General features: G+C 50.2%; 1 protein-coding gene across 1 annotated transcript in view; it reads right to left on the bottom strand.

The window, feature by feature from the left end:
* Positions 1 to 3495: 3495 nt before the first annotated feature.
* Positions 3496 to 26829, bottom strand: part of NEURL1B (neuralized E3 ubiquitin protein ligase 1B) — a 47430-nt gene continuing 24096 nt past the window's right edge. The window contains exons 2-5 of the mRNA XM_038740599.1: positions 17150 to 17704; positions 8329 to 9036; positions 7241 to 7366; positions 3496 to 7120 (exon numbers count right to left, since the gene is read on the bottom strand). Coding sequence (XP_038596527.1) covers positions 6873 to 7120; positions 7241 to 7366; positions 8329 to 9036; positions 17150 to 17704 — 1637 coding nt within the window. The 3' untranslated portion in view covers positions 3496 to 6872. The remainder of the gene's footprint in view (positions 7121 to 7240; positions 7367 to 8328; positions 9037 to 17149; positions 17705 to 26829) is intronic.

Raw genomic sequence — 26829 nt, 5'->3', positions numbered from 1 at the left:
CAAAGCAGAAAGACAAACCGACGAAAACCTACAAACGTCACTCCGATGAGCAAAACGATTACCACAATGATTACCACAGAAAGTTCTATAAAACGACCGTCAGCTCGGGTCGCTTCCCCTCCCACCCCGTTTTTTGTAAAGTTGCTGAAAAAGGATAAAAAGTGCACAGACATGCTCATAAGGCACAAACAGATCTTCTATACAACTTGTATCATCCGCAGGGAAACTGACTGGCTTTTGACATCCTCTGTTACCCTTAACAGCTGGGGTTGGCGATTCCAACTGCCTGTAATCAAGCCCCCATAGCCACCTCTTCCCACCCATCTTGGGGTTTTTAATGCTTCCCCATTGGAAGTCTCCGGAGGACATAGATCTCCTGGGGCAATTGAGAGGTGGCCTCCAGAAAATCCAATTTGGGAGCATTTGGAAGTCTGCCCTTTGTGAAAGCCCCGCTGGTCTTCTGGGCCAGATGGGGACCTGGAAATGTGTTGTAGGGTTTGGGTTTAGGGGGATTGCTGGCAGGTAGTAGTTATAGTATTTATTAAGTGCTTACTGTGTGCAGAGCACTGTACTAAGCGCTGGGAGAACCTACACAGATGGGAATTAGACAAAATTTCCATCCCTCGGGGGGATCCAGAGTAGAAAAGAGGAAGACAATACCAAGATTTTCCACATAATAACCAAGAGAGAAACACTCTGTGAAAGTTAGTTTGGACGGCCCATGTCCCAACAGCCATGTCATAGAAAACATTCAATATTCTGCTGCACTGTACTCTCCCAAGCGCTTAGTGCAGTGCCCTGCATATAGTAAGCGCTCAATAAATACCACTGATTATCCTGGTCGTGAACAGGTTTTCTGCAGTCACCCTAGAGCAAGCTGACCCCTATGGCCCCTGGACATTAGAATGGGTTTGATTGTTCCAGGGAAAGCTGCTACTGTTTCAAAAGGAAGTTCTGGAGCAAATTTATTCCAACTCTGTTTTCCGTTTTGAAAGACTCACCTTTGAGACAGTTGAACATCTTCCCCTGGCAATACGGGGTCACTCGAAGTAGCCCAGCCCACTCCTAAGGACCTCCTCCTCGAGGGGAGGAGAATTGGATTAGTTATTAGGGTCTTTAAGGTACCTAAATGGAATCCAGCTGATCAATCACAGGGAAGGATTGGGAAGGGAGGAAAGGGTCCAGGTAGTTGGGGATGGAGCCCTCCACTATTTTGGGTCAGAAGTTTGGGCTGCGACCCTTGAGGGAACCAGGGGTCAGAGCAGTCTCCGAGATGTGATTCTGGGAGGTGATATCACACGAAAGATCTGGGCCGCAGCCCAGGGAGGACACAGGACATAGAGAGAGGCATTTGAGATGTGACCCCGGAAGGTCGCGATGCCAGGAAGGTTTAGATCCAGAGGTTCGGATCTCAGAGGAATAGAGGAAGCAACAATTGTGAGGAGCAGTGGACCTACCTGGGCAGCAAAATACCCTAAGGGAAAGATTCAACGGTTGGCAGGGGTGACGCTGGATCCTGGAGACACCCCAAGAAAAGAGGCGCACCAGGCATCTACAAGGACAGTAGAAAGGGCTCTGGGGGGCAGGGGATAAAAGTGTTAGAGAAAGGGAAAGATGGTTTGGTTCCACCAGTCATCTAATTAACTCGTTAATAATACCCGCAGGACAACTATTAAAAACCTACTCAGATTTCTAACCTTTGTGTCTGCCTGCAATCTGAGCTTGGGAAGACCAGGTCCCGGAAGACACGTCTGCCTGGCAGGCAAAGCGGGGGTGTTGGCATCCTTTCTCCCTGAGCTTCCTGTAAGGGGGGTGGGGTGGCAGGCTAGACCCCCTTTATTGTTCGGAGGAGCACCAGTTTGAAAGACAAGGGGTGATTGTGACTACCAAAGGGATTAAGCAGTGGGGCTTTCTGGGCAGGGGAATCCCAGGCCTATCCATCCCAGGAAGGTCAGAAAGGGAGAGTTTAGGACCCAGCTGGCGTACCAAGGGTCTGGCTCTCCTAAGTTCACTCATTCATTCATTCAATCATATTTATTGAGTGCTTACTGTGTGCTGAGCACTGTACTGAGCGCTTGGGAAAGTAAGTGACACAGGGGGCCTGGATTTAGGGCTGAGAGACCCTGGAACATCTCAGGCATCCCTGCCCCACAGCCTTCTTCCAATAGCTCAGATTCTTCCTCAAAGTCCGTCAGCCAAGGGCAAGGCTACTGTTGCAGCTGCCAGTTCCACCTGAAAGACAGCCTGGTGAGGATGTGTCTATCCAATAGATTAAGGGGCCAATGATTTGATAAGCCTCCTGGGATGGAATTGAATCCTATCAGTCCCCGGTTTTCTGAAACCCCCGACTCCTTCCCAACCCCACTCCTTGTTCACCCATGGACCGACGCCTCTCCGGCCGAACCGGCCCCGTTCTCCTCCTGCTGGGGACGGCGTGCAGAGTTTCCATTCAAAGTTGGAAGTCGGAAAATCCCAGACCTGGCCTCCAGCTTCAGGAATCCTGTATCGTTCCCTATTCCAGGCCAGAACTGTGACTGTCACAGGTTTGTCTGTCCTCAAGCCTCAGGAGCCTGGCTGTGAACTGCATTAGAGTCAGTCCCACTGAGAGTTAGGAAATCCTAACTTTCCACTAGGCCACACAGGGAAGCAGCGTGGCCTAGAGGACAGAGCACAGTCCTGAAAGTCGGAAGGACCTGGGTTCTAATCCCGGCTCCACTACTTGTCCACTGGCTGAGCTTGGGTAAGTCACTTCACTTCTCCCTGCCTCAGTTACCTCATCTGTAAAATGGGGATTAAGACGGTGAGCCTCACGTGGGACATGGACTACGTCTAATCTGATTAGCCTGTATCTACCCCAGCACTTCGTACAGCACCTGGTACATAGTAAGCGCCTAACAGATATCATTAAAAAAAATAATCCAGGAATAGAGAGGAGCTGGGGAACCAAGCGGGTGACTGCTGGACCATTCCACAAGATACAGTTCTTAGAAAGCAGAAACTGATTCAAGTTTCCTCCTGAACCAAGGTGCTATTTGTAGCAGCTACCAAGCAGGACATCTAAGCTTCAGTTCCCACCTTACCAACAGCACAGCCGGGCTGCGGCTTTGTCTATGTTGAGGCCCGGAGTCCCTGAGGTTAAATCTTGTGTTTAGGAGCCTTGGATTATTTCTGGTGCCTCTTCTGGCCTTGGCCCGCCCACATCCAGGCTGCCAAAGATTGGGATGGATTGGTCCTTTGCCTTCCCTCTTAATCCTTACTGCAGAAGTCCTGGGGGCCCTCTGTCCCTGATGTTTTGCCCTGAGAGGACCCCTTGGCCAAAGCAAGACCCTGAGAACGTAGCGGGCCCTTGAGTGGAGAGTCCATGCACCCAGGAGGCAGCTTAATCAACCTGGGGCAAACATTGAACCTGCGTGTCCTGGGGCAGTAAACTCCTCCACTAGATTGTAAGCTCCCTGTGGGTAGGGACCAGGTCTACCAACTCCACTGTACTCTCCCAGGTGCTTAGTTCAGCTCTCTGCTCACAATAAGTGTTCAATAAATGCCACTGATTGATTGATTTTGTGGAGGCTTTGGGAAGAAACCCCAAAGTCCGGGGAAACCTTTTTCTCAGGTGCCCAATTACAGGTATCTTACAGTCAGTCAGTCTCAAATGGGCCTCAATCCTTGGCCAGGGTCACCTTGGCAGACACCTTCCCAGTGGAGCAGGAGACCTGGGAATTGGGAAGCTGAGGAGAGGAAGAGGAGTTAATCCCCTCTGTGCCCAGGTTCCAACCCACCACATTTCTGCTCCCAGAGTTAGCCAGTTCCAGCAAACACAAGGCTAACCTTTGATCCCCCATCCTTAGGTGGCCATGCCTCACAAAGTCCGATAAATAGTCATTCATTCAATCGATCGTATTTATTGAGCACTTACTGTGTGCAAAGTACTGTAATAAGCGCTTGATATAGGGATTCAGAGCTCCCAAGGCCTAGAAGCATGTGACCAGCCTTCCAGCATCTGAGCTGAGCCAAGATTTTCCCTGAGGTGCCCAGGAAAGCTGCCAATGTGGCCAAGTCCCGGAGCAGGATGCAGCTAGCAAGAAGTAGGCAGCCTGAGGGTTGGTGTATGGATTCAGCTGGAGAAAGGAGTTAACCTCTCAAAGGAAGAGCCCATGGATTTGGGACCCCCACCAAGCAGGGGGATCCCGCCCACCAGCCAGCTCTGAGCTGGGATCTGTGATGGTTGCAACCATTCCTGACACATGCTAACCACTGGCTCCTTTGGGCTAAGCCAGTTCTGGATGTCTTCAGATCCTCAGAACCATTCCCACAGGCAGGAGTTGGCAAAACCTCCCATTTTCCAATCCCCCTACCCCTTCAGCCCAGCCTCTTTGAGGCTGCCATTGGCCTGAGATTCTGGCTTTGGAAGTAGTGACCTCAGTCCAGGTCAGTCTCTCCTGATAGTCCAACTGCTTCTCGAATCCAGTCTGATAACTCCCACCCCACAGCAGCCACTGTCCAGGTTGGCCCAGGTAGCCACAGGGTCAGGTTTTCCCTATATTTCTGCTAGTCTGTAGGCTCCTTGAGGGCAACGATTGTGCTTTCTTACTCTATTGTACTCTCCCAAGTGCTCAGGATGGTGCTCTGCACAGAGTAAGTGCTCGGTAAGTATCCCTGATTGATTCTGTTCCTTAAAGTTATTTGCTCCTCCCCTAGTCCCCAGCAGCCTAACCCTGTGGGCCCCAACTAGCCCTTTTCCAGATTTAGTGATGCAGTGACTCATTTCCACGTGTCGCAGGCAGAGGCCAGGTCTACCCTGAACAGGGCCGAGCTGTCTTCCAGCACCTCCTTCACCTGGTCAAGAGAGCTTGCTGCTGCCCCGATCACACTTCCAATTTTACGCACTGATAAAAGGGGGCCTGGAGTTCTATCAGAAGCAAAAGGCTCAGAGCTCCCGGGTAAGTCCTTACTTCTTTCTGTGTCCATGGCTTGGAGCTGTGATTTAGTGGCTGGAGGGAGGTATGAAGGGCACGGATGGGAGTGTTTGGGAAGACGTGGGGGAAAAGGAAGGGGAGAAGAGAGGGAAAGAAACCTGCTGTGTCAGATGGGTTAGCGTGGAGAGTGGTAAAGGTGGTCGGGAGGAGGCAGGCTCTCAGGATTGACTGTGGGGGGCTTGACCCTGGGTGGATTCAGAAGCAGACTGGGCTCCTCCAAGCCCATTTGACCAGGCAGCATGGACTAGTGGGCAGAAAATGGTTCTGGGAGGCTGGGGGTCTGGGTTCTAACCCCGCCTCTGCCCCGGTCTGCTGTGTGACCTTGGTCAAGTCATCTGGCCTCTGGGTCTCAGTTTTCCCATCTGTAAAACGAGGGCCCCCGTCTCTCCCTACTTTGCTGGGATTTTGTGAGCACGATTTGAGATGACCGATGCGAAAGCACTTTGGAAAGATGAAAGTGCTCTACATACCCAAGGTGTTGTTATTTCCAGCACTGAACCATGTCTTGAATATTAGCCAGGTAGGAGCTCTGCTCCCCGTCTCCCTCCTCTCATAGAGGGGAAAAATGGTTGTACAACAAACCAAGCACCATTTCCTCCTGCTATCTTCCCAAGTCCTCAGCCATGGTGAAAAGATGTGCTGGGGGATTTCATCCTCCAGTGAGAGAGCACTCAGAGTGGTTCCTGAGAGCTAGGTTCCTATACAGGCCAGGAAGCTACAGACCCTCCTGCTCCACCACTCCCTGCACCTGTCTGTCCCTGGATTGGAGTCCAGCCCAGACTGGGCCCGGGGCTCACCCATGCACTGCACAGTCGACCCTTGGGCTGCTGGAAATTGTAGTCTCAGACGCCTATGAGTGGCAAGGCCCCCTGCACCGTCACCAGCCTGAAACCCCTGATTTGGTAAACTAGGGAGTGGGAGTCTCAGGCTTGCCCAGGCCTGATTAGACTATAAGCTCTTTATTGGCAAGGAGCATGTCCACTAATTCTGTTGTTTTGTACTCTCAAGCGCTTAGTGCAGTGCTCCGCACATAGCACTCAGTAAATACCATCGATTGATTTAGCTCATGCCAGACTGACAACCCCAACTGACAGCCTCATCTCCTTCAGGAAAAGAACATAAATTCAGTGATTAGAGCAGCAAATGGGGAGGAAGGAATTCTGTCTCAGTTCCACTTTCCGCCTTACCCGGGGCTTGGCCTCATCACCTCTCTGGGAGGTTCAGGGAGGAAGGGTTTCCCCTCAGAGTTTGGGTTATGGCCCTGTCAGGGGAGAGTGATGTCAGCAGGCCCAGAAGAAGACCTGGCCATTGCAGGCTTTACTCCTGGGGCTTAGCGCTGCAGGTTTTTTTCCTCCTGCAAACACTTAATTTTACTTTCGGTATCATCCCAGGAGTTTTTAGTTGGAGTCCCAAATTAAAGGTTGTTTAGCTCTCACCAAGCCCCGGCAAGGGAAAGGAGTTTGACCGCACGGACATCTGGAGTCAGAATTTTGCTTCCTTGACCACCGCTGAAGAAGCTTCTGACTAAAGGCAAACGCGCACGCACAAACACACAAGGACACACACACACTTTTCTCCTTCTCACTCATACCCACCCCGGGCCCCGTGAAAACATTGCACAGAGACTGCTGGCTCCCAGCTGGAGAAGGCTGGGGAGCCGCGGACGATCCCACTCCTGTGACCGGCTGTGAAGTTTTCCAGGTGCCACCCGAAAACAGTAGTAACTCCGGGGGAAAGCCCAATCTAACCAGGAGGCTCCGACCCCAGGACCCCTCAATCTGCCTCCTGGCCTAGGCTTTCCCGGCAACCAAACGGGCCACCGAGGGAAGCCCTCAGGGAACGGCCCGGCTCGATCATCAGCAGAGGCCCGGCCTCCTCCTCGGGCCGCGGGCACCGAGGTTAAGGACGGTAGATCTTAATGACGTCCTTGATGAGCCTCCGGCAGATGGGGCAGCAGGCGCTGATCTGTTTCTGCAGCTTGAGCCCACAGGTGTGGCACAGGCACATGTGTCCGCAGGTGTAGATGACGGTGTCCACCTCGCTGTCGAAGCAGACGGTGCACTCTCCGCCGCCGCCGCTGCCTGGTGGTTCCGGAGGCGGGAACCCCGGAGAGACGGGGGCGCTCAGAGGGGAACTGGGAGCTGTTACTGGAAAGGAAAAGCAAAACGAATTCTTTACAAAGGAGACTCCCGGGCCCCTCTTCTCCACCCCCGTCCATCCTCCCGGCGGCCCGGGCCGTTTGCAGTCAGGGAGCGGAGGCCCCTTACCCAAAGACGACTCGGAGGCCGAAGAGGATCTGTTGACGCTGAGGGCCATGTCCGAGTCGCTGTCCTCGGGCGAGCCGCCGGGGGATTCCAAGGGAGATAAAGCCACCGGGCAGGACTGCAGGGTGCCTGCAAGCCAAGCAGAGTTCAATCAGGGATAGAGGGCACAACTCACAGGCGGTAGCGGGGAAAAAAAAGAAGCAAGGACCAAAACGCAGTAGACACAGGGGGACTGAAAATCGGAAACAACTTACTGGGATCTATGTTCTTTGTCCAAATGAGCTTCCCCCGTGACTCTTTGAATTCATAATTCATGTCGCTAACGTCATCCTGCACGCTTTTCCCTCTCCTCACAATCTTCCCAATCTCCTCACAATCTGCCCAAACAGAACCTCTTGACCACCTACTTATGATACTCAATAGGTTCTCTTCCCGTTATCCGCTCGCGCCTACTTATCCTCTAAATTCTTGTTCCCCCTCCTCCTTAATGATAATAACAATGGCATTTATTAAGCGCTTACTATGTTCAAAGCACTGTTCTAAGAGCTGGGGAGGTTACAAGGTGATCAGGTTGTCCCACATGGCGCTCACAGTCTTAATCCCCATTTTACAGATGAGGTAACCGAGGCACAGAGAAATTAAGTAACTTGCCCAAAGTCACACAGCTGACAAGTGGCAGAGCCGGAATTCAAACCCATGACCTCTGACTCCAAAGCCCGGGCTCTTTCCACTGAGCCACGCTGCTGCTTCTTATACTGTAAGCCCTTTGTGGGACAGGGACTGTGTCCAAACTGATTAACTTGTACTGATTAACTGTGTCCAAACTGATTAACCCCAGCATTTAGAACAGTGCTTGACAGATAAGTGCTTAACAAATACCATCATCATCATCATCATCACCACCCCAACTTGCATTCTTCATTCCCCTCAAGCTACCCTACTCGCCGTGCCTCATTTCCAGCTCTCCCGCAGTCAAACTCCTGCTGGTGCCTTCCCTCCTACCTGGAGTTCCCCCTCTCTTCCCACCCGGCAGCCCGCATCTTTCCCCGTCTTCAAAACCCTTCTGAAATCACAACTCCCAGGGGGCTTACCCAAGATCTTGAGCTGGTTGATGACCCCATGGATGGTAAAGAAGACCCAAAGAGCCTGGGAAGTGTCCACACACATCAGCATCCCTCGGCTGCTGCCGTTCACCCCGTGGTGCACCTCCCCATTGGGCAACACCAGGAAATTGAGGATATCGCCACTGCTGAGGACCGGAAAGGCTCGGTAAACCACCCAGTATTCCTTCCGGTCGAGGAGCGAGTCGGGATCAGCCGGGAGTTCACTGGTCCTCAGGGTCCCTGGGTCGCAGGAAGTGATGCCAAAGGACAGAGCCCCATAGTATGGCAGGCCCAGATGTCCGACTTCCACAAAGAGGCTTTCCCCAATGTGCAGGGGCCGGTCGGAGAATACCAGCGTCCTGTTGCTCTCTTGCCAGTTGGTGCAGGCCGCCATCCGGTCTTGGGAAAAGGTGACATCGGGACCCCTCGTGGGATGGAAGTGGAGGTCGGTTTCCAAGAGGGCCGGTACTCCTTGCCCCCGGGGACGCCTGCCGGGACAGCAGGGAGCCCCAGGGTTCTCCGGGGGCTGGCCTGGTCCCCGGCTCAGGTTTAGGTTGCCGATTTTGGCTACCACCTGGTTGTTCTCCAGTTCGTTGTTGTTGAAGTTGGCCGAGTCGTGGCTACTCTGAGGGAGCCAAGTGCTGAACTGAGCGTTGCTGAGACGAGAGGAAGTCACGGCCTCAGCAAACATGGTGTCTGCGGTCAAATGAGAAGACGACACCGAATGAGCAGAAGACTAACACCTCGTTCTGTTCACCCTCTTCCTTCTCCCCCCGCTAAAGAGTCACGTCGACTTCCTTCTGTTTTCAGTTCAACCGGGAAAATGTTGTTCTCACCCTAACTTGGAGCCACTGTCAAGTTGTTGGTAATGGTATTTATTAAGCACTTACTAGGTGCCAGGCCCTGTATAAGCGCTGGGGTAGATACAAATTAATCAGGTTGGACACAGTCCGTGTCCCACATGGGGATCGCAGTCTCCAAGTCCCATTTTTCAGCTGAGGTAACTGAGGCACGGAGAAGTTAAGTGATTTGAACAAGGTCAAAGAGCAGGTAAGTGGCAGAGCCGGGATTAGAACCCAGGTCCTTCTGACTCCCAAGCCCATGGTCTATCCACTGGGCCACGCTGCTTCTCACCCCCCCTGAATAACGGAGACTCCTCCCTATAGGTACCCCCAGGACTGTACCAACAATCTAACTTAAGACGGTTTCCAATTCTCTCACCCCGGGACTTCAGACCCCAGTCCAGCCTATCATCCTCCAGTAATAATAATAATATCAGTTTGGTTTCATGAGGCTGCTTTAGAAGCAGTGAGGCCCAGTGGAAAGAGCACAGGCTTGGGAGTCAGGGAACCTGGGTTCTAATCCCAGATGTGCCACTTGCCTGCCATTTGACCCCGGATAAGCCACTTTACTTCTCTGGGCCTCAGTGTCCACATATGTAAAATGAGAAACAAAATACCTGTCCTTTCTCCCACTTACACTGTGATCCCCAAGTGGGTCAGGGATTGTGTCTGACCTGATTATCTTGTTTGTTACCCCAGTGCTTAGTGTAGTGCTTGGCACATAGTGAGAGCTAAACAAATGTCACAATTATGATGCTGCTGCTGCTCTTGGAATCCTGGGAGTATCTCAGCTCCTCTCTTGCTCTCTCTCTCTCTCTCTCTCGCACTATGCGCTTGGAAGAGTACAATATAACAGAGTTAGTAGACGTGTTGCCTTCCCACAATGAGCTCTCACCATCCTGCAGGCTTTGGAGGTCAAGCGGAGCAAGGGCAAGCTGGGAGAGGGTCCGGGAGGAGGAGGCGGCCGATTGACCCCACAGACACGGTCCGTTTGCTCTAAATACCTTACAGTTCCAGTCTCCTCCTGCACACCTCGATCCCTAAGGGCCCCGACTGAGGTTGAGTCTGACACAAATTCTAAACACCCTTGGAAGCTGGGCCAGTCTTCCATTCGAAAAATCCAGTTCTGCAAAAATCCCATCGTCGGTTCCTACTCAGGGCTTGTCGGATCAGAGCGGGAGAGTTTCTTTTCCTCTCAAGAATCTACATTGCTTAAAAGTGCTGTTTCCTCAGAGTTTCTTCCTCCTCAGCCCTGTGAGGGAGTGAAACGCCAGAGGGACTGGAACAGCCTGTGTGGGCCTCCTCCCTCCCCTGAAAAAGAGGGTCTGGCCTGGGGCTGAGAGTAACAGGATTTTGACCAAAGAAGGAAAAACCCGGGGCCACTTCAAAGGCGGAAAGAGACAAGATGCTTCTGTCGAGGCAGATGATTCCACTGAGCATTCGAGCCTTCACAATCTCCAGGCCAGGACCTGCCTGCTACTCCCACAGGGACGGAGCTGGTCATGGGCAAACTCCACCTGAGCAGAGCCAACTAATAATAATAATAATAATTTTAGAATTTGTTTCTAATGTTTGTTGCCCTCTACCCTCTGCATCAAACAGAAACTTCTTACCATTGGCTTTAAGGTATTTAAACAGCTTTCCTAGCTCTACCCCAACCTCGCTCCTCTCCCACAAAACCTAGCCCACACATTTTGCTCTTCTAATACCAACCAACTGTCTAAACCTCAATCTCGTCTGTCTCGCCACGGATTCCTTGCCTACGTTCTCCCTCTGGCCCAGAACTCCCTCCCCCTTCGTATCCAATGGACAGCCACACTCCCCATCTTCAAAGCCTTCCCCAAATCCTATCTCAGTGTCTCAGGGCCTCCAGCTCTGAGGATGGAGGGCGAAGGCCCAGATACCCTTCTCCACAGCTCTCCTCCTAATCTCACGCCCTACAGGACCAGGTAGCAAGTGGGCTGGGAGAGTTCTGAGGGAGGCTCATCTGTACCTCTGAGGGAGGTACAGATCAGTTACCTCATCCATAAAATGGGAATTGGGACTGTGAGCCCCACGTGGGACAAGGACTGCGTCCAACTTGATTTGCTTCTATCCACCCTAGTGCTTAGTATAGTATCTGGCACATAGTAAATGCTTAAATAGCATAATCATTATTATTATTGTTCTGTGCTCTGTCCTCTTCTCCCCTAAGTCCCAGCCCCTGATCCTGGCTCAAGGAACAGATCCCTTCCTATAGACCAAGCAGCACAAAGGCCCCCAAACCTTTGGAACCAGTTTGGCTGTGAGCCTGGACGGAGGTGTTCCTGGAGCTGCTCTTGGAGCTCAGCACAGGGGTGGGATGGAGTGGGGCAGAGAGGCACAGAGTGACACTCTCAATTCAGCCCTCCCCTGAGCTTGCCTAGGCCAGGGTGGTCCCACCTGCAGGGACTCCAACTGAGCGGCAATACCACCTATGATGCTACCGCTGCCTCAGAAAAACCCTGATTTAAGAGGGAGAGGCAGTGTGACCTAATGAAAGACCACAGATGTGGAAATCAGGAGAACTGAATTTCAATCCCGGTTCTGACACTTGTCTGCTGTGTGACATTGGGTGAGTCAACCTCTCTGGCCTCAGTTTCCACATCTGTACAATGGCGACTAAATACTCGTTCTCCCTCCCCCTTAGACTGTGAGCATCATGTGGGACTGGGACTGTGATTGGATTGTCTTGTATCTATCCCAGTGCTTGGCATCTACTAAGAAGGTAACAAATGCCACTATTATTATTACATATGTCATTCCTTCACCCTTGGTTTCACTTAGATTGGCCCACGTGGGCTGATATCTACCCCAAGCCGACCAAACCTCCCAAAGCTTTCTCAGAGAGATAGCTGACCAGGCGGTCAGTGGATGGTGTTTTCTGGTGTCCCTGAGGACTGAGCCCTGAGCGGGAAGCCCTAGATCCTATCCTTTGCACAGATAAACAGGTGGAATGAGACACTTCAGGCAACTTAAGGAAGTGACTGTTGATGTTCTGAGAACCCTTCAGTTGGCAGATTACATCATCGGGATAATCACCTCTTCCCGGCGTCCCTCCCCGCCTGCCTACCCCTGGAAAGGTCTGGAAACAGATAGCCTTGGCAGTCGCAGAGCTGGGGCCTGGCCGGAGAGGCCCACCGTATTTAACCGTCTCTGACCACGTCTCTTATGAGGCAGGCCCAGCTTCTGCAGCATACCAGGTGCTACAAACTGTCCAGCCCCTTGTCCTCTCCTTGTCCAGACCCCCAGCTTCCAAGAGTGGAACAGATGGACTCAGCAGACACCAAACAATATCAGCTCCGGGCGAGGGGTAGCCTGTTGTCAGGCCTTCCTAGAAATGGTACTATATTGTCCGGTTAGAATGGGGTTCATGGGTTTCGTCATTTAGTGATCGAGAGAGCAGGCAGAAGGTACCCCAAACCCCGTATCTGGAGACCAAATTAGGTGTCCCCATTGTCTCCCTGGACCCGATAAGCTGGGCATTGGGGTTCTGGCAGGGGCAGGGGCCGGGGTACTTCCTAACCCCTGATAACACTGGAATGTCACAAGAGAGGTTCTGAATGGCCTCCCAGGAGACGTGAGATAAACCGGTGCCTCAGACAGAGGGTGGCGGAAAGGGAAAAAAGGAAAAGGGAACAGGGTACTTTGGATGTCAAATGCTTTGTTTTCCTTGGACATCCCTCTAAGCTGGGACAACCTAAGGACAAAGGTGTAGTAAAGACAGGCGGGGGGCTGGGGGGGGGTCGTTTGATTGTATTCTCTCACTTTCTCTCCTGCTGAGCAGGCTGAGGTCCCAGTGCCAGTCAGGAGGCAGACTTGGCAATCCCAACAGAAACCTGCCAGCAAAACAGTGGCAGGACAAGCCCAGACACGCAGACTGACCATGAAAATGGTGCCGGACGCCCAGGATGGGGACTCAGAGGCCTCAACTGTCTGGTCCTATGTGGGTTTCGGATCACTGGTTTCCTCTGAACCCAAGCAAGTCAAACTAGCTCCATTCAGGCCCTAGGTGTGGTATGGTGTGGTTTGGTATGTGGGTCTGTGAGTGGAGAGAGTTCCATCTAGGACAGGGGCTGGTAACCTTCATGTGCTAAAGAACCAAACGAAATGAGATCTTTGAACAGTTGGTGCACAAACAGCCACTGAGTTTAGGGTTCCCCCCCCCACCCCCGCCGGACATGTGACATCATAGGTCATGCTGTGCATGGTACAATGTGATGATATCATTGCATCTTGTGGCTGTTTCATAGCAACAGCTGTTACTGCCAGCGGGGATGGGAAAGGGGAGAAGGGGTAGGGAGGAGAATGTGGGGAGGAGGGGAGAAAGGATGGTTGGGGAGAGGAGGGAAGGAGGGGTGTGGGGGAGAAGGGTCATTAGGACAGCTCAGGGTGAGGGACTGACCTGATTACCTTGTATCTACCCCAGTGCTTAGAACAGTGATTGGCACATAGTAAATGCTTAACAAATACCACAATCATTATTATTATTATTGTTATTATTATTAACTAAGCAACCACATCTTCCATCTCCCTGGTCAGTACCAGCTCTAGACTGCTTCCCTCCTCCGCTGCTTTCAGTCAGAAGACGCCCACTCTCCTCCTCGTTAGAGAGTGGGAAGTAGGGATGATTCCCTCTGCCCTCTGACAGGCCAGACTGGGGCAAAGAGAGTGGCTCTGAATGGGCTTCTGTCTGTTCTTTAGTCAATCCTTACAGTCTGTTTCTTTTATCTTGAGTGGCCTAGAATGGGGCAAATAACATTCCCTCCTTCAATCCCCACCCTCCTGGCTCCACCCTGGACCATTAAGCAGAAGTGGGGATAGGAAGGGGGAATTCAAGATCATCACAGCAGGCAAGGCTCAGGAGAGGAAAGCAGGAGGATAGAGTGTCGGCAGGAGGCTATTGTAGACTGTATGTTCATTATGGGCAGGGAATGTGACTATCAACTCTGTTATATGGTACTCACACAAGTCATTCATTCAGTCATATTTATTGAGCACTTACTGCGTGCAGAGCTCTATACAGAGTGCTTGGGAGAGTACCATACAACAATAAACAGACCCATTTCCTGCCCACAATGAGCTCACAGTCTAGAGAAGGGGAGACAGACATCAATATAAATAAATAAATTACAGATGTGTACATAAGTGCTGTGGGGCTGCGGAGGGAGGAAGAACAAAGGGAGCAAGTCAGGGCGATGCAGAAGGGAGTGGGAGAAGAGGAAAGGGGGGCTTAATTGGGGAAGGCCTCTTGGAGGAGATGTGCCTTTAATAATAGTAATAATGAGGGCATTAATTAAGTGCTTACTTTGTGCGAAGCACTGTTCTAAGCACTGGGGAGGATATAAGGTGATCCGGTTGGGGGGGTGGGGGGCTCACAGTCTTAATCCCCATTTTACAGATGAGGTAACTGAGGCACAGAGAAGTTAAGTGACTTGCCCAAAGTCACACAGCTGACAATTGGCGGAGCCGGCATTTGAACTCATGACCTCTGACTCCAAAGCCCGGGCTCTTTCCGAGAGTAAGTGCCTGTCGAATTTGAGGAGGGAGAGGCAGGATGTGGACGAGAGGGTGGTGGCGAGATAGGCGAGGTGGAGGCCCAGTGAGAAGGGTAGCATTGGAGGAGCAAAATGTGCAGGCTGAGTTGTAATAGGAGAGCAGCGAGGTGAGGTAGGAGAGGTCAAGGTGAAGGAGAACAGTGCTTTGCACATGGTAAGCGCTCAGTAAATACCACTGATTGATTGATTGTCCAGGCTTAACCTGGAGACCACTCTCTAGTCCCACCCCCAGCTGCCCCTTAAAGTGAGTGGCAACTGATGGGCCTCCACCGGCTATTTTTCACCCATCCCTGCTCCTTCTGATCTTGGCTCCCCTGTTGATGGGTTATTTCTCACCTCTATCCGGCTGCCTCTGCTGCTTCTCCCTCTCCTTGCGGCTGATTCCTTCCCCCTCCCTTCCCCTTGCAGCTGATTCTCCCCTCCCCTTGCAAGTGACTCCAGCCCTCACTTTCCTTTCAACTGATTTCCTTTCCCACTTCCCTAGCTGTTGACTTCCACCGCCACCCTTCCCTTCGTCCCAGTTCCCCTTGGGACTCAGATTTGTGCCAGTCCTCTATAGCTGGCTTTCTGGCTCCTCAGCCTCCTGGGGTTGGGGTGGTTTCTGCCCTTCATAGGGGCACTCCAGGGCTCCAGAATGGGGAGGGAAGAGCTGGGGGTTGGTGGTGGGGAGAAGGAAAGAGTGGAAGAAAAAGAGAAAGGAAGAGGAGGAAGGAGGGGAAGGAAACAGAGGGCATGAAAAGGAGTTTCTAGTCCACACTTCACGCTGCTGCCCTGATCAATTTTCTAAGGAATTATCTTGTGCACATCTCCCCACTTCTCTAAAACCTCCAATGATTGCCCATCTGTCAGCATATCAAACAGAAATGTCTCACCACCGGCTTTAAGGCACTTAATCAGTTCTCCCCCACCTAACTAGCCTTGCTCCTCTCCTACAAGCCAGAACACACGCTTCACTCCTCTAACTCCAACCTACTTCTTATACTTCGGTTTCGTCTGTGTCACACTCAACCCCTTGCCCACATCCTCCCTCTGGCCTAGAACTTCTTCCTCTTTCAGATCTAATAGACCACCACTCTCCCCATCCTCAAAGCCCTGCCTAAAGCATATTTCCTCCAGGAAGCCTTTCCTGATTAATCACCATCTACCCACCCTATTTTCCTTCCCTTCTTTGCTTATACATGTCGGTCTGTATCCCCAAAGCACACTGATACTCATTACAGCCCACGTGTTCATATCCTTATACCCTGCTCCTTCCTTTTCTGTAATTTATATTAACATCTGTGTGCCCCACTAGACGGTAAAAGTCTTTGAGGGCAGGGATTGCATTTACCAACTCTATTGGTTGCATTTACCAACTCAACTCCCAGGCACTTAGTACAGTGCTCTGCACACAGTAAGCACTCTATAAATACCACTGATTGAGTGGCGAAACAGGTCAGGGTCCCAAAGGGAAGGAATGGGAGACATGGGAATCAAAGGGGAAAAGGAGGGAAAGGAATGAAGAGAAGGTTGGAGTCACTGGCATCTTTAAGCTTCAGTTACCAAGCATGATCTAGGAGGAGGGGACTGGTTATCTTTTTTTATGGTATCTGTTTAGCGCTTACTGTGTGCTGAGCACTGGGGAGGCAGCGTGGCTCAGTGGAAAAAGCCCAGGCTTTGGAGTCAGAGGTCAGGGTTCAAATCCCAGCTCCGCCAATTGTCTGCTGTGTGACTTTGGGCAAGTCACTTAACTTCTCTGTGCCTCAGTTACCTCATCTGTAAAATGGGGATTAAGACTGTAAGCTCCCCGGGGGACAACCTGATCACCTTGTAACCTCCCCAGCACTTAGCACAGTGCTTTGTCCATAGTAAGCGCTTAATAAATGCCATTATCATTATTATTATTATACAAGCTAATTGAAGTGTGAACTGGAAGAGTGGACTAGTTACTGAGAGGGTGATCAGCAGAGAGGACTGGTTAACGAGAGAGGGGTCAGGCAGAGGAATTGGTTACCAAGAGAGTAGTTAGGGAGAGAGGACTGGTTATCAAGAGAATGGTTGGGCAGAAATGACTGGTTATCAGGAGGGTAGCTGGGGAGAGGGGACTGGGTATTAGAAAGGTGATCGAGGAGAGGGGACTGATTATCAAGAGAGTGATCAGGCAGAGGGGACTGGTTATCAAGATAATATTCAGGCAGAGAGGACTGGGTATCGAGAGAGTTGTCAGGCAGAGAAGACTTGTTATCAAGGGAATAGTCAGGCAGAGAGGCCTGGTTTGGGGGAGGATGGTTGGGCAGAGAGGGCTAGTTATCAAGAGAATAGTTAAGCAAGGAGGTCTAGTTATTGGGAGGGTGATCGGGTAGAGGGGACTGGTTATTGAGAGATGGTCAGGCAGTGAGGTACCTTACGCACCCAGTAGCTGTACTTCGTGGGTAATTCCGTACACATCGATGAGACCCCACAGGGGCCCAGAAACCTTGACGCCACAGTGGAACAGCATCGGGTCCTCGTCGTTGATGCTGTAGAAAACTCTCCCGTGGCGATCGACCCAGTAGGCCAGGACGTTGTCCCTGAGGGCAAACCTCTCCGGCAGCGCCTTGGCCCAGTAGCCCGGCCGGGTCACCAGGTCCGGGCAGGCGTACTTGGGGATGGCCTCGCAGCTCATCTGCGCGGGGTCGTGGGCGGTGAAGCCGAAGCGCAGGGCCCCGCTCCAGCCGTGGTGGACGGACACCAGCCTCAGGCGCACTTTCTCGTATAGGCCGATGGGCCGGTGGGTGAAGGTGACCCCGTGGCAGAAGCTGTTCCTCCGGGTGGCCTTCCGGGCTTGGGGGTCCAGGCGGACGTGCTTGCCTTTGGCCTGCGCGTGGAAGCGAGGGGCCTCCGGGCCTGAGCGCCGCTCATGGCTGCCGCTGCCGGGTGCAGGGAAGCTGGCTCGACGGGTCACCATACGCGGCTGTAGGCTTGTGTCTGAAACAGATGAGGGAACAGACCGGCCTGAGACTAGGGGCTTGGCTTCTGCTCCCATCACTGATGAACAAAATGAAAAAACAAGATGGAGAGAATGAAATTTGGATTTTGTGGGGGGCCACAGAAGGATTTGATCCAGGAAGGGAATTGCCCTAATAAAGCTCAGCAGCTGAGGAAGGAACAGACTAATAATGATAAGCTCATCTCTAGACTGTAAACTCGCTGTGGGCAGGAAATGTGTCTATTTATTGTTGTACTGTACTCTCCCAAGGGCTTAGTAAGAATATAGTGAGCATTCAATAAATACAATCAAATGAATAAATAATAATAATAAACTACAGTGGTATTGGTTAAGCATTTACTATGTGCCAGGTACTGTTCTAAGCGCTGGGGTAGATACAAGATAATGGGGTTGGACACAGTCCCTGTCTCACATAGGGCTCACAGTTTTAATCCCCATTTTACAGATGAGGGAACTGAGGCACAGAGAAGTGAAGTGACTTGCCCCAAGTCCCACAAGAGACAAGTGGCAGAGGCAGGATTAGAACTCAGTCCTTCTGATTCCAGGCCTGTGCTCTATCCACTAGGCCATACTGCTTCCTAAAGGACTACAGAGGGGGTCAGCTATCACTCCACCTTCCTCCTCTCATTTCTGTCCTAACTCTTCAAAAGGGTTTCACAAACTCATTGCCCCTATTTCCTCTCCTCCAGCTCCCTTCCTGATCCTCTACAATCTGGTTTCATTCCACTGAAACCCCTCTCTTCAAGGTCATCGATCAATCAATCATGAATTGTATATATTGAGCACTTACTGTGGGTAGTGCACTGTATTAAATGCCTGAGAGGGTACAATACAACAGAATGGGTAGACACATACCCTGTCTACAAGGAACTTATGAGGTCCTCTCCAGATCTAGAGGATTCTACTCTCTCCTAATCCTCCTAGACCTTTCAGTTGCTTATGACACTGTCGGCCACCCCATTCTACTGGAAGTACTAGCTAGCCTTGGTTCCTCTGATATAGTCCTCTCCTGGTTCTCCTACTTCTCTGTTCTAAGCGCTGGGGTAGATACAAGATAATGGGGTTGGACACAGTCCCTGTCCCACATAGGGCCTACAGTTTTAATCCCCATTTTACAGATGAGGGAACTGAGGCACAGAGAAGTGAAGTGACTTGCCCCAAGTCCCACAAGAGACAAGTGGCAGAGGCAGGATTAGAACTCAGTCCTTCTGATTCCAGGCCCGGGCTCTATCCACTAGGCCTTACTGCTTCCTAAAGGACTACAGAGGGGGTCAGCTATCACTCCACCTTCCTCCTCTCATTTCTGTCCTAACTCTTCAAATGGGTTTCACACACTCACTGCCTCTATTTCCTCTCCTCCAGCTCCCTTCCTGATCCTCTACAATCTGGTTTCATTCCACTGAAACCCCTCTCTTCAAGGTCATCAATCAGTCAATCATCAATTGCATATATTGAGCACTTACTGTGGGTAGTGCACTGTATTAAATGCCTGAGAGGGAACAATACAACAGAATGGGTAGACACATACCCTGTCCACAAGAAACTTATGAGGTCCTCTCCAGATCTAGAGGATTCTACTCTCTCCTAATCCTCCTAGACCCTTCAGTTGCTTATGACACTGTTGGCCACCCAGTTCTACTGGAAGTACTAGCTAGCCTTGGTTCCTCTGATATAGTCCTCTCCTGGTTCTCCTACTGCTCTGTTCTAAGCGCTGGGGTAGATACAAGATAATGGGGTTAGACACAGTCCCTGTCCCACATAGGGCCTACAGTTTTAATCCCCATTTTACAGATGAGGGAACTGAGGCACAGAGAAGTGAAGTGACTTGCCCCAAGTCCCACAGCAGACAAGTGGCAGAGGCAGGATTAGAACTCAGTCCTTCTGATTCCAGGCCCTCATGCTCTGTTGCTTGTGCCGGCTCTTCCTCTGCCTCCTGCTCCCTAACTTGAGGACAGGGAACATGTCTACTGACTCTACTGTACTCTCCCAAGCATTTAGTACAGTATTCCTCACAAAACAAGTACTCCATAAATACTACTGATTGACTCCCGCAGCTTCAACTATCACCTTTACGTGGATGGCACCTGGATCGACCTTGCCAGTCCTGACCTCAATCAATCGTATTTATTAAGTGTTCATGGTGTAGACACGTTCCCTGCCTATAAGGAGCTTACAGTCTAGAGAGAGAGACTAATATTAATATAAGTAAATTACGGATAAGTATGTAAGGGCTGAGGGGATGAGGGTGGGATGAATAAAGGTTGTAAATCCCAATGTGAGGGCAATGCACAAGGGAATAGGAGAAGGGGAAATGAGGACTTATTTGGGGGTGGCCTCTTAGAGGAGACTGTGTTCTCTCTACTCTTCCACCTTACACCTCTTTCTGTTTCCAGAATATCCATAGCTGAGTGGGTAGAGCGGCCCAGTTCTGGGGACAGAAGGGTAGTAGACGGTGGCCCATTGGCACTTGAAGCTCAATGTGTCCAAAACTGAACTCCTTTTCTTCCCTCCCAAATCTTCTCCTCAACCTAACTTTTCCACTGCAGTTAACAACACCTCCTCCTCTCTCAAGTCCGTAACCTTGGCAGTATAAGAGTAATAATAATGGTGGCATTTATTAAGCACTTACTATGTGCAAAGCACTGTTCTAAGCGCTGGGGAGGTTACAAGGTGATCAGGTTGTCCCACGGGGGGCTCACAGTCTTCATCCCCATTTTACAGATGAAATACTGAGGCACAGAGAAGTTAAGTGACTTGCAAAAATCACACAGCTGACAATTGGCGAAGCCGGAGTTTGAACCCATGACTTCTGACTCCAAAGCCCATGCTCTTTCCACTGAGCCACGCTGCTTCTCTATCCTTGACTCCTCTCCCTGTGAACTTGCTCTCTGTAATCAATCTGTCATCGTATCCTGTCACTTCTTCCTCCACAGTTTCTCCAGTATCCACCCCTTCTTCTCCATTCAAAATGCCCCACAATGGTTCAGGACTCAACTAACTCAACTCAATACCCTCACTCAACTACTGTATTAACCTCCTCGCTGATCTCCCTTCCTCCAGCCTCTCCCTGCTCCAGTCCACACCTCACTCTGCTGCCCGGATCATTTTTCTAAAATATCCTTCTGCATATGTCTCCCCACTTCTCAATGTCCTCCGATGGCTGCCCATTTATCTCCATATCGAGCAGAAACACCTGACGTTTAGTTTTAAGACACACAATCAGCTCCTTCCCTATTCCTTATCCCCTCTCTTCTCTCATACTCCCCAGCTCGCACTCTTCTTCCTCCTGCTGACCCAAGGAAAGATCTGCCATGGCCTCTGGGGTCTACTGTCTAAAACGAGTCCAGGGACATGCAGGGAAAATGAAACAGAAGATATCGATGAACATCTGGAAGGGGCTGAGTCCGGACAGGGCTGGGGAAAGACATTCAGGTGAAGGACGGTGCTGAGGAAATGATGTTTAGATTCCAGACCGCGCTGGGGGAAGAAGCAGTGGATAGAACACAATCCTGGGAGTCTGAAGGACCTGGGTTCTAATCCTGGCTCTGCCTCTTGTCTGCTGTGTGACCTTGGGCAAGTCACAACTTTTCTGGGCCTCAGGTCGCTCATCTGTAAAATGGGGATTAAGACTGTGAGCCCTTTGTGGGACAGGGACTGTGTCCAACCCGATTGTCTTGTATCTACTCCAGCTCTTAGAACAGTGCCTGGCACACGGTAAGCACTTAACAAATACCATTATTATTAAAGATGTTCAGGTGCTGGGATGGGGTGTCCCTGGAGACAAACCCTGTTCCTGGGGCCTGCTGCAGCCAAACGTCCTCTCCCCAGGGCGAGGGCCTTGCCAAAGCAGCAGGAAAGAGGTTCCAAATTGGCTCAAACCCTGGTGATTGGGAGTAGCAAAGGGAGAAACAGATGGAAACCATCCTCTGCCTGTCAGTCAGCAACGCGCGGAGGCCCAGCAGGGCCTGGGTGAGTGGGGCCTGGTAGATTCCAACTCCCTCCTGGGGACAAAGTGCAGAAGGAAACCCAACCCGTTACTATATGAGGAAAAGTTTAGCCCCAAAGAACTATATGTTAATATGAAATGCAGCCAAGCAACCGAGTTTACATATTTGTTTAATCTTGATTATATGATCTTACTTCCTCCCAGACCCAGAGATAAACACTGTGGTAACGCCTCCCTTTTCTTTGCGGGTTCAGCTTTGACATGGACGATAAAGAAAATCACAATGAAAAAGCGGCCTCGAAGAAGACGTGTTATTTACACAGATTTAAGGTTCTTAAAATAAAAAAATAAAGGCAAAAGGGGAGTAATAATGCCAGCTTCCCAATGTAAACTGATTCTGCTTTAAGCACAGTTCTCTGAGAGGCTTCCCTCTGGCTCTAATCAGATCCCGCTCCACTATGCAGGCAAATTAGGGAAATGGTCAAAGTGTCATCGGGAGAGGGGGAAAAGAGTCTGCCCTTGGGGTAGATACAGGATAATCAGGTTCCATATGGGGATCACAGAATTAGTCGGAGGGAGAATAGGTATCGAATCTTCATTTTACAGATGAGGGAACTGAAGCACAGAGAAGTGAAGTGACTTGCCCCAAATCACCCAGGTGGAGCCGGGATCAGAACCCAGGTCCTCTGACTCCCAAGCCTGTGTTCTTTCCACTAGGCTATGATGCTATGCTAGTCTATGCCGGGGCTTCACCTAAATCACACAGCTGACAAGTGGCGGAGCCGGAATTTGAACCCATGACCTCTGACTCCAAAGCCCTGGCTCTTTCCACTGAGCCACGCTGCTCCCCCTAATCAAACAAGGGCATTCACTGAGTGCAGAGCACTATCCTAAGCACTCGGAAGGGTCCAGAGAGTAGATTGCGTGACACGGCTCGCAAACTAGCCAGGGGACGGACCAGACGTTAATAGTGATGGCATTTATTAAACGCATTTATTAAATGCTTACCATGTGCAGAGCACTGTTCTAAGCACTGGGGAGGTTACAAAGTGATCAGGTTGCCCCACGGGGGGCTCACAATCTTGATCCCCATTTTACAGATGAGGGAACTGAGGCCCAGAGACGTGAAGTTGTACATATCTATTCTATTTATTTTATTTTGTTAGTATGTTTGGTTTTGTTCTCTGTCTCCCCCTTTTAGACTGTGAGCCCACTGTTGGGTAGGGACTGTCTCTATATGTTGCCAACTTGTACTTCCCAAGCGCTTAGTACAGTGCTCTGCACACAGTAAGCACTCAATAAATACGATTGATTGATTGATTCGGGCATGGATGAAACCGGAGGCCCCTGGCCAGGGGAGAGCAGGAAAGGAGAAGAAGAGAAGGCACCTGAAAATTCAGTCGGAAAGAGGTTCCAAACAGCGACTGGTGAAATCCAACCAAAATGTTTGAGGGAGAGAATGGCATGGTGGGAACTTCTCCCTGCTTCTCAGAAACCCTCCAAACAACAAACCCAAGTTCATCCTCCATCAGTCCTGTTCTCCATTCCCAGAACAGACACTCCCCTGTGAGGGGAGTCTGTGAAGATGGGAGAGCCCCTTCCCCTGACACCTTGCTTCACTCCCTCCTCCCCAGGAGTAGCCCCCAAAGTGCTCGGAGCAGAAGGCAGCCCAAGAGTGCAAAACCTCAGGACTTCATTTTTATTCTCGAAGGCTGGGGAACAGTTCTGTGCGAGCTCCTCGCCCTGACTGAGGGAAAAGAGTTGAAATCGGATCCCAAGAGCCCAGTCAAAAAGAAGCCCATTATCAGGAGCAGCTAGAACCGTTCCGCATGTAGGCTGTCGAGAGCCAGCTGGCTTTTGTGGGGGGTGAGGATGTTGATAATAATAATAATAATGATAATGGCATTTATTAAGTGCTTACTATGTGCCAAGCACTGTTATAAGTGTGGGGAGATTACAAGGTGATCAGGTTGTCACACGGGGGCTCACAGTCTTCATCTCCATTTTACAGATGAAGTAACATTCATTCATTCATTCATTCAGTTGTATTCATTGAGTGCTTACTGTGTGCAGAGCACTGTACTAAGCGCTTGGGAAGTACAAGCTGGCAACATAACAGGCACAGAGAAGTTAAGCGACTTGTCCAAAGTCACCCAGCTGACAATTGGCAGAGCCGGGATTTGAACCCATGACCTCTGACTCCAAAGCCCGGGCTCTTTCCACTGAGCCACGCATTGATGATCTCCACGATCTCAGCCAACTGCTGCTGGACTTCCCGGACATCAGTATTCTTGAGGAGAAACTTTTTTGTTTTCCATCTTTTTAATGGTATTTGTTTAAGCACTTACTATGTGCCAGACACTGTAGTAAGCACTGAAAGTTAATCAGGTTGGACCTAGTCCTTGTCCCACTTGGGGCTCACAGTCTTAATCCCTATTTTATAGATGAAGTAACAGGCACACAGCAGTTAAATGACATGCAAGGTCATGCAGCAGGCAAGTGGTGGAACTGGGATTAGAACCCAGGTCCTTCTGACTTTCAGGGCCGTGCTCTATTCACTAGAGAAGCAGCGTGGCTCAGTGGAAAAAGCCTGGGCTTTGGAGTCAGAGGTCATGGGTTCAAATCCCGACTCCGCCAATTGTCAGCTGTGTGACTTTGGGCAAGTCACGTCACTTCTCTGGGCCTCAGTTCCCTCATCTGGAAAATGGGGATGAAGACTGTGAGCCCCACGTGGGACAACCTGATCACCTTGTATCCCTCCAGCACTTAGAACAGTGCTTTGTACATAGTAAGTGCTTAACAAATACCATTATTATTATTATTATATTTGTTAAGCAGTTAAGATGTGTCTCACTTGTGGCTCACAATATAAGTAGGAGACAGAACAGATACTGAATCTCTAACAGTTGAGGAATCTGGGGCACTGAGAAGTTAAGTGACTTGCCCAAGGTCACCCAGCAGGCGACTGGCAGAGCCGGCATTAGAATCCAGATCCTCTGTCTCTTGGGGATGAGCTCTTTTCATTAGGCCACGCTGCTCACCAATTAATTGCCTTAAAGTTGTAGACTCTGGACTGTGAGCTCGTTGTGGGCAGGGAATGTTTCTGTTTAGTGCTTTATGGTGTTATATAGTGTTTCTGTATAGTGTTATATATACGTTCCCAAGCACTTAGTACAATTCTCTGCACACAGTAAGCGCTCAATAAATATGACTGAGTGAATGAATGAATGAAGGGCTGGCTGAGAAATTCCACTTGGGGATTACTGAGCAGTCTTCTTGCTTGAAATTCCTTGCACAGAGAACAGTCGGGACTCGGGTGGAGACCTCAGGTTAGATTAGGATAGGTCAGGCAGCCAGAGCTCCTGTCTCCAGGAGCGAGGCAGACAGGCACTCTCTTCCGATTCCCAGATTGCAGAGAAAGGAATAGGGGGAGAGAAGAGGCTTCAGGCCTCCCCTCCCATGGGACAGCTTATACTTCACTTTAGACATTCTATTCTCCCCCTTTTGACCTTTAGACAGTATCTCCAGGCTCTCTGGGCTCTGCTGAACAGACTCTTTTAATCATAATTGTGATATTTGTTATGTGCTATATGCCAAGCACTGTATTAATCATATTTATTGAGCGCTTATTGTATGCAGAGCACTGTACTAAGTGCTTGGAAGAGTACAAAATAACAAAGTTGGTAGACACCTTCCCTTCCCACAACGAGTTTACAGTCTAGAGGGGGAGACAGACATTAATATACATTAATATTATTAATACACAAGTTCATCAGTGGGATCGCGTTCCACTCGGGGCTCAGGATCTAAGTAGGAGCAGGAACAGATATCGAATCCCTTTTTTGCAGATGAGGGAACTGAGGCACAAGGAAGTTAAGTGTCTTATCCAAGATCACACAGCAGGTCCGAGGCGGAGCTGGGATTAGAACCGGGTCCTCTGACTCCAAGGCCCACCCTCTGATTTCTCTGTGCCTCGGTTACCTCATCTATAAAATGGGGATTGAGACTGTCAGCTCCACATGGGACAGGGACTGTGTCCAACCCAATTTGCTTGTATCCCCCCAGTGTTTAGTACAGAGCCTGGAACATAGTAAGCACTTAACAAATACCACAATTACCATGATTACTAGGGGAGGAGCAGGGGTCGATCAGGGGTGGTGGGGACCACACCCAGACACAATCACTACCTTAGCATCCTCCCTGAACACAAAGATTGGTGCTGGTAGAGTTCTCTCAGAAGTGGACACTTACCCTGGAAAAATACATTTCCCCCTTAAAGACTCACTCACTTTTAGTGATGGACCAAATCATTCATTCATTCATTCATTCAATCGTATTTATTGAGCGCTTGCTGTGTGCAGAGCACTGTACTAAGCGCACTGCTCCGAATGTCCCAATACAGATCCCTCTCCATTGAAACGAAACATGGCTGCTGGAACAATAAATTAATCATCTCATGATAAAATGCAGTCATCCCCTCAACTGTTGATAAATCGCCACCACCAATCTTCAGTCCTTATCTCCAAACTCACCACTCCAACTACGGCTTTGATCCGACCCAACCTTAACCCTAATCCTTGCCCTTATCCTGAACCCTAACCTTGGTTTACCACCTCTATACTACACTCTCCCAAGTGCTCAGTGTCGTGCTCTGCGCACATTTAGTGCTCAATAAATATCACTGTTGGATTTACTTAAAGTCCTAATTGATATCTCTCAGTGACTGAACTTTAATTTTTGACATTGATTTGTACTTGCTGATGGATTACCAAAAGTATTTGTTTACTTTTATGTTTGTCTCCCAAGCTGAAATACCCACTCTTCAACAAGTGCTCTTCCTGAATGTCCCTTGTCAATGGTCTTGGGTTTCCCCTTGTCTCCCATTATTATGCCCCAGTGCCCTTTTGCCCATTTTTTGAACTTCTACTGAATTTTGACTGGAGTTGTGGCAGTCGGATCAAATGTCTTTAATGACCCTGGTTTCCCTAGTTTGAAACCTAAATGGTCTAAGGCCTGCTCTTTCGGATTCAATTATTTACCTTGTTTGGGGTTGCTAGGGAAGGAAAGTCCTCACGTCACAGATTGGAAAGAGCTGGAATTTTTGGCTGACTCCAATTACTTGTTTGCTTTTTCTATGTCAAAGATTTTTAATTAACG

The sequence above is a fragment of the Tachyglossus aculeatus genome, chromosome X1 (assembly GCF_015852505.1).
Source record: "Tachyglossus aculeatus isolate mTacAcu1 chromosome X1, mTacAcu1.pri, whole genome shotgun sequence".
Lineage (NCBI taxonomy): Eukaryota > Metazoa > Chordata > Mammalia > Monotremata > Tachyglossidae > Tachyglossus > Tachyglossus aculeatus.
This window is presented reverse-complemented; position numbering and strand designations above follow the sequence as displayed.